Source organism: Leuciscus leuciscus, assembly GCF_965113295.1.
Source record: "Leuciscus leuciscus genome assembly, chromosome: 15".
In the NCBI taxonomy this organism is placed as follows: Eukaryota; Metazoa; Chordata; class Actinopteri; order Cypriniformes; family Leuciscidae; genus Leuciscus; species Leuciscus leuciscus.
Window position 1 is genome coordinate 26,239,371 of NC_138739.1, and position 14,795 is coordinate 26,254,165.

Genomic DNA, 14,795 nt, shown 5'->3' on the forward strand with positions numbered 1-14,795 from the left:
AGTGTGAACTTAGCCTAATAAGCCGGTTATTTTTAGTGAATCAAACACATACAGCACAAACAGCGTAGTCCGATTCCTGAACGAATGACTCTAATAAGCCAGTTATTTTTAGTGAATCAAAAAGCCGGTTCTTTTTAGTGAATCGAACACATGCGAACAGCATAGTCCGATTCCTGAAAAAATTCTCTCCATCTTTGTCTGAATCCAGTTTGAACATAAAAGGCTAAAAGTTTTTGAAATTTTCAGTGCATGTCTGTGTGAGTGCAAGCTGTTAAAGCTCCGCCCTCTGTCCTGGGAGCAGCAGCTCATTTGCATTTAAAGGGACAGACACAAAAAGGTTTGTTTTTGCTCAACCTCAAAAAGTGAAAATTTTTAAATGCTATATAAAAATATCTGTGGGGTATTTTGAGCTAAAACTTCACATACACACTCTGGGGACATCAAATACTTATTTTACATCTTTTGAAAAGGGCATTATACCACCCCTTTAAACCTTGAAAAACGCACCTCAAGATTCCTGCAATTTGTTCCATTCCAATGCGTTCCGTTTAGCTGCTTTGAACACAAGAAATGAGTTTCAGTGTAAATGCCCCTAAAATTTGCATCATAAGCATACACATTAAACCACAGCACATTGTCAGCATAAATAGCATCGGAGTCTATGATTATTGCTCTGCAATTAAATGTAACGCAATCACGTGGATGTTGAGAACCATCACATCACAGGCGGTTTATTTTTAACGAGCCTACTTGATTAATCGCAGTAGATTCTAGAAGTCTCCAGGAAGGCTGCCTCTGACCCACAAAAATAATTCCAACCCCCATTTTTTTCCCAAGTTTTATGGTGCTCATATTAAAAAGTCATGAGAAGAAGTGCTAAAAATGCATTCGGCCGCATCAAATTAGCCCAATTAATGCTGGAAGTTCAGGAGCATGCATGTGTCCCTCCCAGCATGCACCACTGCATTCTGTATTGCTTGTGTTCTCTCTTCCTCTAGACCCTGATTGTAGTCCACCATCCACGCTAGGATTCAGGATGACTTCATCAGCCTATCGTGGAAAAGACATGCAGTGGCACCTAAAAGTACATGTAAGCTACAATTATAAATGCATGAATGTCTTTGCATTACATAATTCAATATCAAAACAAGTAACATTTATTTTAAAGCTAGCATTTGATAGGTTTTAAAGGATGAAACAATGGATACCATTGTGAAAAAGTAGTACAGGCTACTCTTAAAGGAGAACTTGGTAACTTTTTTAACTTAAAGGGATAGTTCACTTTGAAATTAATTTTTGGTATCTTTTAGCTTACCTCAAGGGGATCCAAGATGTAGGTGTCTTTTTTTCCGCAGTAGTTTCAATTTTGATATTTTTAGGTCAAACCGTTCTTGTCTGTCAGTCATAATGCAGGTCTATGGTCATTATCTCAAAACACAAGCACAGAGTCCAAATTAAAACAATTCCCCGTCGTCCAAATTTAACAATTCCCCATCGTAAGTACACATTGATGGCCTAAGACACGAAACGAGCGGTTTGTGTGAGAAAACGAACAGTATTTATATCGTTTTTACCACTTATACGCAGCCATGTCGAAGTGATCTGATCTGACGTGTACGCAGACTGGTGCATAGATATATACACACTAGATGTCGCCTTGTCTACGGCAGTTCATTGAACGAATGTCTTTAAGGCGACATCTAGTGTATGCGCCAGTCTGCGTACACGTCAGATCAGATCACTCGGACATGGCTGCGTATAAGTGGTAAAAACGATATAAATACTGTTCGTTTTCTCACACAAACCGCTCGTTTCGTGTCTTAGGCCATCAATGTGTACTTACGATGGGGAATTGTTAAATTTGGACGACGGGGAATTGTTTTAATTTGGACTCTGTGCTTGTGTTTTGAGATAATGACCATAGACCTGCATTATGACTGACAGACAAGAACGGTTTGACCTAAAAACATCAAAATTGAAACTACTGCGGAAAAAAAGACACCTACATCTTGGATGCCCTTGAGGTAAGCTAAAACATACCAAAAATTAATTTCAAAGTGAACTATCCCTTTAATAAAACTGTCTAGAAATCATTTGGATGGTTAAACAACCTGTTCTGGTGATATTGGTGACTTTCCCCGCTCCCCCCAGCGTTCCCAGGCGGAAAACCAACCTTGCAACTTGCAACACTACCGTCCCGGCAAGTTAGAAATTTGGAAGTCTCATGAGAAGCGAGAACTAGAACGAGAACGAGCGCGAAACACAAATTGCTTTACGGCAATTCGACATAAACACACACGCATGTATGATGTATTACCAGATTACCCACCTCGGTAGACATAGCCCCACGCGATACAGTTGGCTTGCTCCGATCAAAACAAACGCACATGAGCAGCGCTAGAGAGGGGGAGGAGGCCGCCGCAAATGAGTTTTTTACGACTGTGTTGTGAAATATACGCCCCCCCAATAAATGTACTTCTTTAAAGCACAACAAAAGATTCTTAAAACAATTATTAAAAATGTACTTTAAAGTAAAACATTTATTTTGACATTATTACAAAATGTGCTTAAGTTTGTTAAGAAACAGTGTGTGTCCCAATCAGCTCCCTATAGGGCACTGATCAGGGAGTCGGCCATTTTAAGGGCTGTCTTAATCGCAAAAATCTTTCCAGTGCACTGAAACATTCGCTCCCTAAAATGTGAAAACCAAGGAGCATCGATGCTCACTACGTGTCCTTAATGGAAATGAATTGACATAAGCCACGCAAGCCAAACCAGTACACATAATGACATGCAATGGATGTTTGGAAAACAAAACCATTATTTAATTATATTTAATTTTCTAAACCTGCAGCCAAAGAGATTGCTTGCATAACATTTAAATAATCTGGTTCATTGTGTGCTGTAAGATAGTCCTGCAGAGCTCTCTCAAGAGTTCCTCTGAAACCCTCTACCTCCCCCAGCTCCACCTGCCTATGTCATTTAAATGTAGAGTCATTCATTTCTGAATTTGTGCACACGATATACTGATTCATGACCTAGGGAGCCCAGGAGCTGATTGAGACGCACCCATAGTCATGAAGGTGGACTCACTTACTTACTTTTACGATTTGAAATACAATACTAATGCACATACAATACAATTAAGCACAGTTCTTTTTCACACGGGTGTACAGTACTGTCCTAACAAATTCTGCGTTCCAATATATAGTGAGCTGCCTACTGTGTGTTCACATGCATGTTCCCAACACAGAAACAGTTCCAAAAGTTAAGTTAACTTAATTATTCTGTCTAATATATCTAGTTTTGGTCAGACTGTAAGGTGGTATCGCATGTAGCCTTTACAAAGCAGGAAATCCCATAATACTTTGCAATGAACTCAGTGGAAGAAAAACAATCCAAGATGGCGGACAAGAAACTTTTCAAAATTAACCGGTTTTAAAATGTATTGTTTTATCAAATATCTATTTGTTCTCTGTATTTTTATGCCTATTAGAGTATTGTTCCATGAGCTTAGCAACATGCTAATGGTGAATTCTTTGAAATCAAATGCGAGTCTCCCTTCATTCATTCAGTTGCTGTCTGTATAGAGCATTTTGGAGGTTTTAGAACAGAGCTAAAACATATTTCCACATATTAAGATTGTTAAATGTTTGTGGAGCCTGAGGAAAAACACAATGAAAAATAATTTTATCGCTATAAATATGGCCCAGACAAGTGAAGTTGTCACTGAAAGGTCTAGCAGCATTTGTTTACAGATGCCATTCATACATTTTTAACTAACTTAACTCTTAACCTGTGACTTAAGTATCCAAATAATTTTCAAGGCATGAGTATTCAAGGCATATTTTTAGATCATGTTTACCCGGCAGATCAGAAAACCTTGAAAGTCTTTGATCAGTATTTGTGTCTTCCACTGACATTTATATTTATATATATATATATATATATGAGCTCAAACCTAACAGCTGTTTATTAAATCTGATAATGTACGGGAAAACAAAAATGTGAGGAACTACTTAAACCATTAATCACACATGTAATCATTGATTACATTTGCTCTAGTTGAATCTGGCTCATTAACTCTCAAGGGACGGTGAGCGCAAAGGCCCAAACAGATGTTTACCAAAGTGTGCTTTCCAAACTCTTCAACCTTTCCGTTCCTCTGTACTTCGACTTCAAAGCTCAGAGGGGGCAACCACCAACACATTTGCATATATTTGCATACCTGAAGGAGCATGTTAATTTGAGGCAGCTGTTGGCATAAGTGAGTAAAATTAAGGAGAGGAGGGAGTACTTCAGGACCTGTTGCAGACTAATGAATGCCTTTTTCCCTGTCGAGGGACAAGAGACCAGTTTGGACGGAAATCAGTAAAAAAATAAAATAATTGTAGCCGTGATTTAGTGGGCAGCTTGCAGAAGTACATAACAAGGCCTTTCCAAATACAGTGCCCTCCACAATTATTGAACCCCCTGGTAAATATGATCAAAATTGGCTGTAAAAAATAAATCTGCATCGATTATCCTTGTGATCTTTCATTCAAAAAATGTGCAAAATTCTAACCTTTCATTGAAGTAAAAGAATTGAAAGTGGGGGGAAATCACATTATGAAATAAATGTTTTTCTCCAAAACACGTTGGCCACAATTATTGAAACCCCTAGAATTTTTTACGAGTAAAATATCTCTGAAGTATATTCCCATTAATATTTACCTTTTTTAGTACACCAGGGTGACTAGGAACATGAAACTGTCCAGCTATGACTTCGTGTTTCACAGGAGTTTAAATATGAGGAAACACAAAGGCCAAATCCCCTTAATCATCCATCACAATGAGTAAAACCACAGAATATAGTTCTGATGCGTAGCAAAAGATTGTTGAGCATCACAAACTAGAAAGTGGCTGTAAGACAATAGCTAAAGAATTGAAAATCCCCATTTTGACCATCAGGGCAATAATTAAGAAGTTATAACCAACTAAAGATGTTATGAATCTGCCAGGAAAAGGACGTGTGTCTATACTGTCTTAATGCACGGCGAGTATGAAAGTTTGAGTGGCCAAAGACTCTCCAAGGATCACAGATGGAGAATTGCAGAGATTAGTTGAGTCTTAGGGTCAGAAAGCCTAAAAAAAAAATTATCAAACAACCCCTACATCCCCACATGTTGTTTGGGAGGGTTTAAAAAAAAAACTCCTCGCTCATCCAAAAACAAATTCCAGCAAATTGAATTGTCAGACACGACTGGATCTTCAAACAACACAGGGTTCTGTGGTCAGATGAGACTAAAACAGAGCTTTTTGGCAGCAAACACACTAGATGGGTTTGGTGAACACAAGGATAAAAAGTACCCCATGTGTACAATTTAATATACCATTGGATCTTTAATGTTGTGGGCATATTTTTCTGCTGGAGGTCCTGGACTTCTTGTTCAGATACATGGCATTGTGGATTCTATCAAATATCAACAGATAAAAAATCTAAACCTGACGCCTTCTGCTAGAAATCTTATAATGGGCCGTGGTTGGATCTTCCATCAGGACAACGATCCAAAACAAACATCAAAATCAAAACAAAAATTTGTTGTGGAGCACAAAATGAAGCTTCTGCCATGACCGTCTCAGTCCCCTGACCTGATGAGTGGGCTGAACTGAAGAGAAGAAGCACCAACATGGATCTGGGAATCTGAAGGATCTGGAGAGATTCTGTGTGGAGGAATGGTCTCTGATCTCTTGTCAGTTATTCTCCAAACTCATCAGGCATTATAGGAGAAGACTCAGAGCTGTTATCTTGGCAAAAGGAGATTGCAAAAAGTATTTAATAAAAGGGTTTCAATAATTGTGGCCAACGTGTTTTGGAGAAAAACATTTATTTCATAATGTGATTTCCCCCCACTTTCAATTCTTTTACTTCAATGAAAGGTTAGAATTTTGCACATTTTTTGAATGAAAGATCACAAGGATAATCGATGCAGATTTATTTTTTACAGCCCATTTTGATCATATTTACCAGGGGGTTCAATAATTGTGGAGGGCACTGTAGGACCGGTTTGTTGTGAGATCTACTATAATATTTTGTTTAATTATTATTATGTTTTGCCAACCTCTTATAAACTAAATGCAAACAGTAATGCAAATATGAATAATATACATATAGTTGTATATAAATAATGCAACAATATAAGAAGTTAAAATACAAATAAAGTTGAATAATTTGTGTGTATATATATATATATATATATATATATATATATATATATATATATATATATATATATATATATATATATATATATATATATATATATATATATATATATATATATATATATACACACACACACATTAATATATAAAAAATAGTGCTGTCAAATCGATTAATCTAATTGCATCTAACATAAAAGTTTTTAAGTATATAATGTGTATGTATATATATATGTATGTATATAATATATATATATATATATACACACACACAAACTTTTATGTTAGATGTGATTAATCGATTTGACAGCACTAATTTTAAAAATAAAAGCATAAATAATTCAGCTTAATATATACAGTTATGCAAATAGACGATATATATATATATATATATATATATATATATATATATATATATATATATATATCGTCTTTTTAACTTTGGTTTTTAGGATTCAGGGCCTTTTTGGGTAAAGTGCCAACAAACAACAGTTTTGTTTCTCTTAGTGGTCCTTATTAACCAGAAAAAGAAAATATTGTTCCATAAACTCATCCAAAAGAACATTCACAGCTTGCTCTTCGTTTAATTGTGCCTCATAAACTAAAAAGCCTTGTATAGTGGATCTCATAAAAAAGGCAGTAATTATGCTTATGAAAATGGCAGTTTTCCTCCAAGACCTTTATCACTGTCCAGTGCCCATCTTCGAAAAATACAATCGATTTTGCACACTGCTATTTAAAGGGTATTTAAGAATAAAGAGATTAGCGCCTGACACTTTCACATCTGTGCATCCTCCAATACATTCTTGCCACATTTTCCTATCAAATTTTTCTCATGACTAATTCCACTTGCCTACGAGTGCTTATGGATAATCACAGTTGGCAGCCTCGGCTGTGTTGTGGATAATCTTTTTAGCTCTTTTCTTGTTCTTGTTCAATTTGTAGGAGTGCTGTGGATCCAACCCAGCCAACAAGCCGGCCAATATTTGCAGAGATGTTTTGTGAGGGCTGGGGGGAAGCTTGGCTCGGTTTTTATCATTTATCAATAAATGTAAATTATTAAAGTGTTTATGACCTACTGACACTCGGTACATCACACCGAGTCTGTAAAATCGGTACAATACTGCCAAGCACAGAATTGGTTGAGGCTTTTTTTTTTTTCTATGTATTGTAAAGTATTTATTTATTCTGCTGATGCAACTTGGGATGATGTGCAGAGCAGATATTGCATCATGCAAACATTTTTTTATCTGTAATTTGCATTTGCTTTGAAAAACTGGCTTCTTTATGAATCGCATTATACATTTTTAATTTATATATATATATATATATATATATATATATATATATATATATATATATATTTGGGGTTATTTATTTATTACTGTCATTTATTTATTACTGTCATTTCATTGCTCTAAGGTGTCCTTGAGTGTCTTGAAAATAGCAAAAAAATAAATACACATACACACGTATGTATGTACAGTCAAACCAAAATGTATTCAGACACCTTCAACATGTCTCACATTATCACAGTTTAGTTGCTATAGTTTAGAAAATGGTAATAAAATATGACAAGAATTCAGAGTTATCAAATCAGTTGATATTTCACTGGTTTTGGCCATCCTTCTGTTAGACTGTCTCACAAATGAATTAGGTTGAATATCTGTCAGCTGTTAAATTTAAGTATACAATTAGATAATACTAATTTAGGTCAACCAATTACCAATCAATGCTTAATTTTGTTCAGTCTCTGCTGTAAAAATGTCATATTAGCAATTAAAGAAAAAACAAGTGTCTGAATAAATTTTGGTCCCAAATTTGTATAAATTGTACTGGTAGTCCACTGTATAAATTATTTTTGGGTATAATATGTCACAGTTTACTTTATTTTGCTCTCCTCACTTCCATAAATGAATTAAAGTATCCTGCACCCACTAGTAAAAAGATATCTGGTGTCTGAATAAATTTAGGTTTGACTAATATATTGCATCAGCCGTCTTCCTGCTAAATTGGATGGTTCTTGGCCAGAATAAACTGCAGTGAAACAGTTTTAACAGTTCAAATGGATGTATGTACAGTAGAATTACAATACCAAAATGTTTCCCTCAGGTAAATGCAATGTTTGTGGACGGATAGTTTTTTTGCTCTAATATTCCAGTTTTTTGTCCCAATTCCCAGTGCTGCCAAAAACAATATCAAGAAAATGAGCTAGTGGGCATGCATTATATTTCTGACAACACAGAAATGGTTTTGTTTTCCCTCAGATGGAACATGGCAGACTCAGAATTAGTCAGATAAATGTCATAGCACAGAAGAAAAGCGAAGCACGACTCAGGTAATTTCGCAGCGTATGAAAAATTCATGCACCAACACTACAGTATATATTGGCAATATGCACCCTGCAGGGGATACCGGTGGCATTACTGGCGTTTACGGTGAATATCACATATGTGCTTACATATCAAAGCATGCTGCAGTATAAATGTTGTTTATTAATATTAGCATAACAGTCATTTTTAAATTTCCACTTGACGGTCAATAAAGTTCTTTATAAACGAATCTGGTCTTGTTGGGCGAGCCACATTTGTAAAGTGACCGATATGTGCAAGCCTGGATGCATCTCGATTGGATTTTTTATTAACATTCCACAGCTGCTACAAACCATTAGTATCAAGAAAATATATGCAGGTCACATTTCTAGCCCAATTTTTTTAAATTTTTTTATCAATATTATTGGGATATGAGAATGTACTGCGTAATAAACCACCCACTTCATCTAGATCTCTTTTTGACCTTTCTTTTCACCTCTGATGCTCTTTCATACAGCGAGCCTGTGGACTTATCCATTTAGCGCAATCCCTCAACCACACGATTTTAATTTCTAATGCACTCCCACTGACATTATGCGATGCAAATTGAATTAAATCCTGTCTTCCTATGCATCTCGTTCTGGCCTTCAGGGCAATTGATTCAGTTCTCTAATTCGAGGAAGTGGGAGGGGTTCTTTGGCTTAGATGAAGCCTCATGGTGGTACTTTCCGTGTTTGCCGTATTGACATCCCATAGATGCATATCCTTGGGGCCGCGCTGTTGTAATGCGTTTAGACAAGATCCATATCCCATCCAATTAACAACATCAGCACCGACTGAGTTACACTCATACATGTGTAAATATCTTTATATCACTTATAAATTATCACCAGGGTGAAGGATATCATGAATATGCAACAGGAATTGAGCATCCAAGATTTGAAGCGTGATACATGTAGAGGTCGTGCTCGCAAATTTGAATAATTCATGAACACGCATTGCGCGCTGAGCGAAGAGAAGCCTTTTTTTTTCTCATCAGAAACTTCAAATATCAAAACCTTTAAGCCCAGCATGGGATATATGTGCGACCCTGAGATCAAGAGACTATCAGAGATCAACTGACTGGAAAAATCACTAAGGCTTTAGAGGTTCGGTGAAAAAAATAAAACAATAAAATGAAAAAAAGCTATCGAAACATTCACAATGTCCTGAAAAGCATTAAAGTTACTAATAAGTTTGCGGAGCGTGTCTAAGTGAAATATCCACATGGATTTGGTTTGGATAAAGAGATAATTTAGCAATAGTAGATCAATCAATTTTTATGTAGTCAACTGAATTCCCACCAGGTTTCCAAACGCTCCGGGTGATAAAAGCTAATGCTTCTTTAGAAGGAAGTCGTGTAGAGTTCAATGATATTTAAGCATGCAAAAAAAAAAAAAAAAAAAAAGTACAGGATAAAAAATCATTAGCAATGTAAATCAGCCTTTTACAGTACGAATACTTTATTGCAATTCAAAACATCCATTCAATGCGGAAGGAAAACCATATTGCACATTCTGTCAGGAAAAATAAAAACTGGATTTTTAAATCTAAAGGCTGCAAAACTTAACTAAAAAACGAAAATAATAATAATTAAAAAAACGTCCACTTTGTTGAACCAGCCATATTAATGTACGTGTACAGTCTCATAAAGTGAGTGTCATGAAGGTTTAGTCAGATTTGTTTGAGCTGCAGACGAAATCTTCGCTGTTGTGGACGCTGAGCCACTTGAAATATCCGATTTCTTCCCTTGGGTTGTGGACTTAGATGAAGGACCAGCAACTGTAGACATAACAATAAAGATAGTGTATATTTGGTGTGTATTTGCGATATTAGAAGATAAAATGCTAAGAAATGAATGGTGTCATTTGTACTAAATTGCTTATGATGCATGTTGTCTTAGCTATAAATATTCAAATAAACATTTGTTGTTGTTTTTTCTGTTCCTCACAAGCTAATTAGTTACCGGATTAGTTTAACATACGTTAGCCTGTTAGCATACAGATAGTCAGTTAACCTGCTAGTAGTATTTTTAGCATATCAGTAGCCGCTTAGCCTGATTTCATAAGGTGCGTCCCGATTGACAGGGTCCCTAAGCAGTGTTCACTGCTCCCTACTCCCTGAACACGGTATATCAGTTGAAGTGGACTTCGCTGACAATTGTCGCTCATTTGTAATGCCCTGCAACGTCATCAAAGAAAGGCAAAAAGACAAATAACATAAATATTGTAATTTACTTTCAAATTTAAAATCATATAATAGGCCTATACATATACAAAACACAGTATGTATCTAATAAATATTAAAAATATATTAGTTTAGTTTTATTAGTTTATTACATGGACTACTTGACTTTAATAAACTAATAACATATTTGAAGCTGTACTGTAACTGTCATTCAATATGAAGATAACTTTTGATTTGGTTAACTATGTATAAATGTGGTGTTAATGATTGTAACGGTCTCATCTCGTGCGCTTTCTTTCCCAGCTGCATAGTAAACATTCCTGAGGTAATTAAAGGCACAGGTGTGTACCTTAATATAACAGCTTCGAAATCATTTCGATGGAAAACGAAAAATGGAAACTGCATAGTGTGCCTTTAAAGTAAAATAGAATAAATGACAGCGCCTCAGCTGCTTCTCAACAATTTTAATTTGTTTACATATTCATACAATAGACTTTGCAAATGTAACACTCATCACCGTAACCATTCATAAATACTCAAGTTTGAATAATAATAACAATATTTATGAATACTCAAATACATACTTAAAATCTCTTCCAACACCTCTCCTCTATGGTTAGTTCAGACGGGTGATTTTCGCTCTCCACTTCCTGTGAAGTGTTGTATCGATGTTCCCTTGTTCCCTACGCTGTTTGCAGTGCCCTTCGAACTGAACATGTTCGCTCCCTTCGGATTGGAATCTCTCTTAAGATGGCGGAATACCCTGTGAAGTCCACTTCGCAGTCCACTTACAGTCGGATTGAACGCACCCATGTATTGATTTCACCGTTACAACTGGGAATATTTGTTGAGAACCAGCGAAATTATTAGCCGATTAACTCGTTAGCTTAACATAACACTGTTTTTTTTTTGTTAGCTAACTGGTTAGCCGATTAGCTTTGTTACTTCTAACTGATTAGCTGTTATTGTAACATACTATGGAATGCCAAGTCTGCCAATATTAAAAAAAAAAAAATACATAAATAAATATACAAATAAATGTAAAAAAAAAAAAAAAAAAAAATACATAGAAAAGCAAAAAAACGAAAAAAATATTTATACATTTATTTCCTTATTTATGTATATATTTATTTTTTGCCATATTTATTTATTCTTTTATTTATTTATACATTTATTTATTTATACATTTATTTATTTTTACATTTATGTATTTCTACATTTATTTATTTCTTCATTTATTTCTTCCTACATTTCTTCCTGCATAGGGTAATGAGGAGGGCGTGGTTTACCTCAGACATAGCAATCGAGCTCAGAGTAAGCGAAGGCGAAGGGTTGAGGCCACAGTGACACCCTGTGGCGAAATACAATAAGTTTCACTCACTGACGTTGATACGGTCTGTGACTGCGAGGTATATGGTCAGAATCCTAAATCTTACTGTGTGACATGGATAGGCTACTCTTTATTCCGGACATGGCCGTAGAACATCGTTTGGTCTGGATTTGTAAAATGTCCTGGGCTAACAAACATGATTCATGTCCGGAATAAAGAGTAGCCTATCCATGTCACACAGTAAGATTTAGGATTCTGACCATATACCTCGCAGTCACAGACCGTATCAACGTCAGTGAGTGAAACTTATTGTATTTCGCCACAGGGTGTCACTGTGGCCTCAACCCTTCGCTTACTCTGAGCTCGATTGCTATGTCTGAGGTAAACCACGCCCTCCTCATTACCCTATGCAGGAAGAAATGTAGGAAGAAATAAATGAAGAAATAAATAAATGTAGAAATACATAAATGTAGAAATAAATAAATGTAAAAATAAATAAATGTAGAAATAAATAAATGTAGAAATGAATAAATGTAGAAATAAATAAAAGAATAAAAAAATAAATATGGCAAAAAATAAATATATACATAAATAAGGAAATAAATGTATAAATAATTATTTTTTTTCGTTTTTTTGCTTTTCTATGTACATTTATTTATATATATATATATATATATATATTTTTTTTTTACATTTATTTGTATATTTATGTATTTATTTATTTTTAATATTGGCAGACTTGGCATTCCATAACATACCAGTAACAGATTAAATTGATAGATTAGCATGTAATCTTAGCTTTCACTGCTACAAAAAGGAATTTGTTTTGTTTTTAGCATTTGTTCTTCTTTTTTTAGCTCACAGGTTAGCCGATTAGCTTTCCATACTGCTGATTAGTCTGCTATTCTAACATACCAGTAACATCAAGCTGATAGATTAGGATAAGATTTCCTTAGCTGATTAGAATGTTAGCTCAGCTTTCCCTGCTATGAAAGGATTCTCGATAATGCTATTTTTCACACCAATTTGTTCTTTTTTTTTCTAAGCAACAAATAAACTGAGGATGTTTAAAGGCGTAAAATAGACATCAAAATTGATATTTATTCCTCAACTTCTAATGTAGCTTGACAGTCACATGTCACAAATAGCAAAAAAAAAAAAAAGTGATTGTCCTGAGTGAGTCAGCCAAGCATTCGCTATTGAAATGAACAGAAATACTAATGGAGGTCTTTCTAGGTTGGACATTCTTGGAAATCACACACTTTTAATCGAAACTGAAGACAGTTCAAAGACAGCCGATGATCATCTTTACCTTGTGATGTCTGGTTTTCTAGCTGAGCCTCCGGTTGATCCACCCACAATTTATATTTAGGATTGTTTGGGAACCGTTTGGTCAGTCCACAACTTAAACATCGTACAATAGTCTTACGTTGTCGTCTTGGTCCTCCTTCAATATTAAGATTTAATATCATTATTATTATTATTATGATAGATAGATAGATAGATAGATAGATAGATAGATAGATAGATAGATAGATAGATAGATAACCTTACTTTTTTGTCTTACAGTTGATGTGACACCTGGTACCAGTAAAGTGCAGCATTTCTTACAAATGGTTCTCTTCACTGATGGATCTCTGTCAGGAAAAAAATCATCATTCCTTGTTGAAGCTCCATCACTGGTATTAGTTTATATATAATCCACATTATTAATGAGAAACTACTCACTGTCTGAGCACCAGTCGTTTGGAGATGGTCTTCTGAGTGAAGCAGTAAAATCTTGCTAGTTCAATATTCTCTGGATTTTGAGCCAAAACGCAGTGAGCAGCCTGGGATCGAGAAAACATCAAGAGAATGTTTGGAGATAAATAAAAATATATATAGATCTGATAGAAAATCTCACTAACCTGATAGAGGAAGTTCAGGCGTTGATATGCATCTTTATCTTTTATGTTCCCAGCCATGTTTCTTTATAGACGTTTGGCTGTCACTCCAAAGTGTGAACTAGTACTGCATAACATGACAGTTTGTTTTATTCCTTCTGCTCGCCAGTTGCGGGTAAAAGCACTATATTTGATTTGTATTGCCATCTAGTGGAGAAGCGGTGTAATGTCATCTTCATGTAATATGTTTTGTGAAATTACCAAATCGCGCCTCCTAGTGACTCAACGATATAACGCTTACTTCAGACTGGGAGTTTGTGTCTGTGTCTGTCTGTATGCAAACAGTAGTTAGAGCAGTATATTAGACAAGATATTATAGCAATTTGCAAGTAAGTAAGTACATTTTATTTATAAAGCGCATTTCAACATAGCAGAGCTATCCAAAGTGCTGGACATAGTAAAGAAAAATAAAATAAATAAAAGCGCAGTAACGTAGAACCAAAACAGTAAAACAAGGATATTAAGTATCAAAACACCAGAGAGTAGAGGAATGTTTTCATTGATTCCATAGATTCAATTGATTCCATAGACGGGGGGCAGCAACTGAGAAAGCTTTATCTCCTTTAGTTTTTAAACGGGAGCGGGGAATATATAATAGAGCTTTGTCTGCTGATCTTAATCTGGAAGGTGGCAGAGAATGGGATCAATTTCCCGCCTAAAGTATTGCAGCCACGGATCAAAAAATAATAAGCGTGAATCAAAAATTTAAAAACACATGTAAACATATTGCACAAACTGAAAAAAATTATGCAAAATGATCAGAATAGCAAACAACGTGGTCAC

The 14,795-nt window shown here is 35.3% G+C and overlaps 1 protein-coding gene across 2 annotated transcripts; it reads right to left on the minus strand.

The window, feature by feature from the left end:
- Window positions 1-361: 361 nt before the first annotated feature.
- Window positions 362-14,118, minus strand: rpp21 (ribonuclease P subunit p21). 2 transcript variants are annotated; one of them, XM_082138270.1, is made up of 5 exons: window positions 13,977-14,118; window positions 13,798-13,898; window positions 13,624-13,706; window positions 13,382-13,516; window positions 362-1,078 (listed from the first exon to the last, which is right to left on the minus strand). In XM_082138270.1, exons 1-5 carry the CDS (start codon window positions 14,031-14,033, stop codon window positions 1,032-1,034), a joined length of 423 nt encoding a protein of 140 aa, XP_081994396.1. In that variant the 5' UTR covers window positions 14,034-14,118; the 3' UTR covers window positions 362-1,031. The 2 variants fall into 2 exon arrangements, with proteins under 2 accessions (XP_081994396.1, XP_081994395.1); XM_082138269.1 differs by lacking the exon at window positions 362-1,078 and adding an exon at window positions 9,998-10,334.
- Window positions 14,119-14,795: the final 677 nt, after the last annotated feature.

Excerpts from the sequence above, each read along its gene's own strand:
- rpp21 (XM_082138269.1), bottom strand. The coding sequence starts at position 14,033 with ATGGCTGGGAACATAAAAGATAAAGATGCATATCAACGCCTGAACTTC. Across the intron at positions 13,517-13,623 it reads ATCAACTGTAAGACAAAAAA|GAGGACCAAGACGACAACGT; the intron begins GTAAGGTTATCT and ends TTAATATTGAAG. Across the intron at positions 10,335-13,381 it reads AGAAAACCAGACATCACAAG|TTGCTGGTCCTTCATCTAAG; the intron begins GTAAAGATGATC and ends TTATGTCTACAG.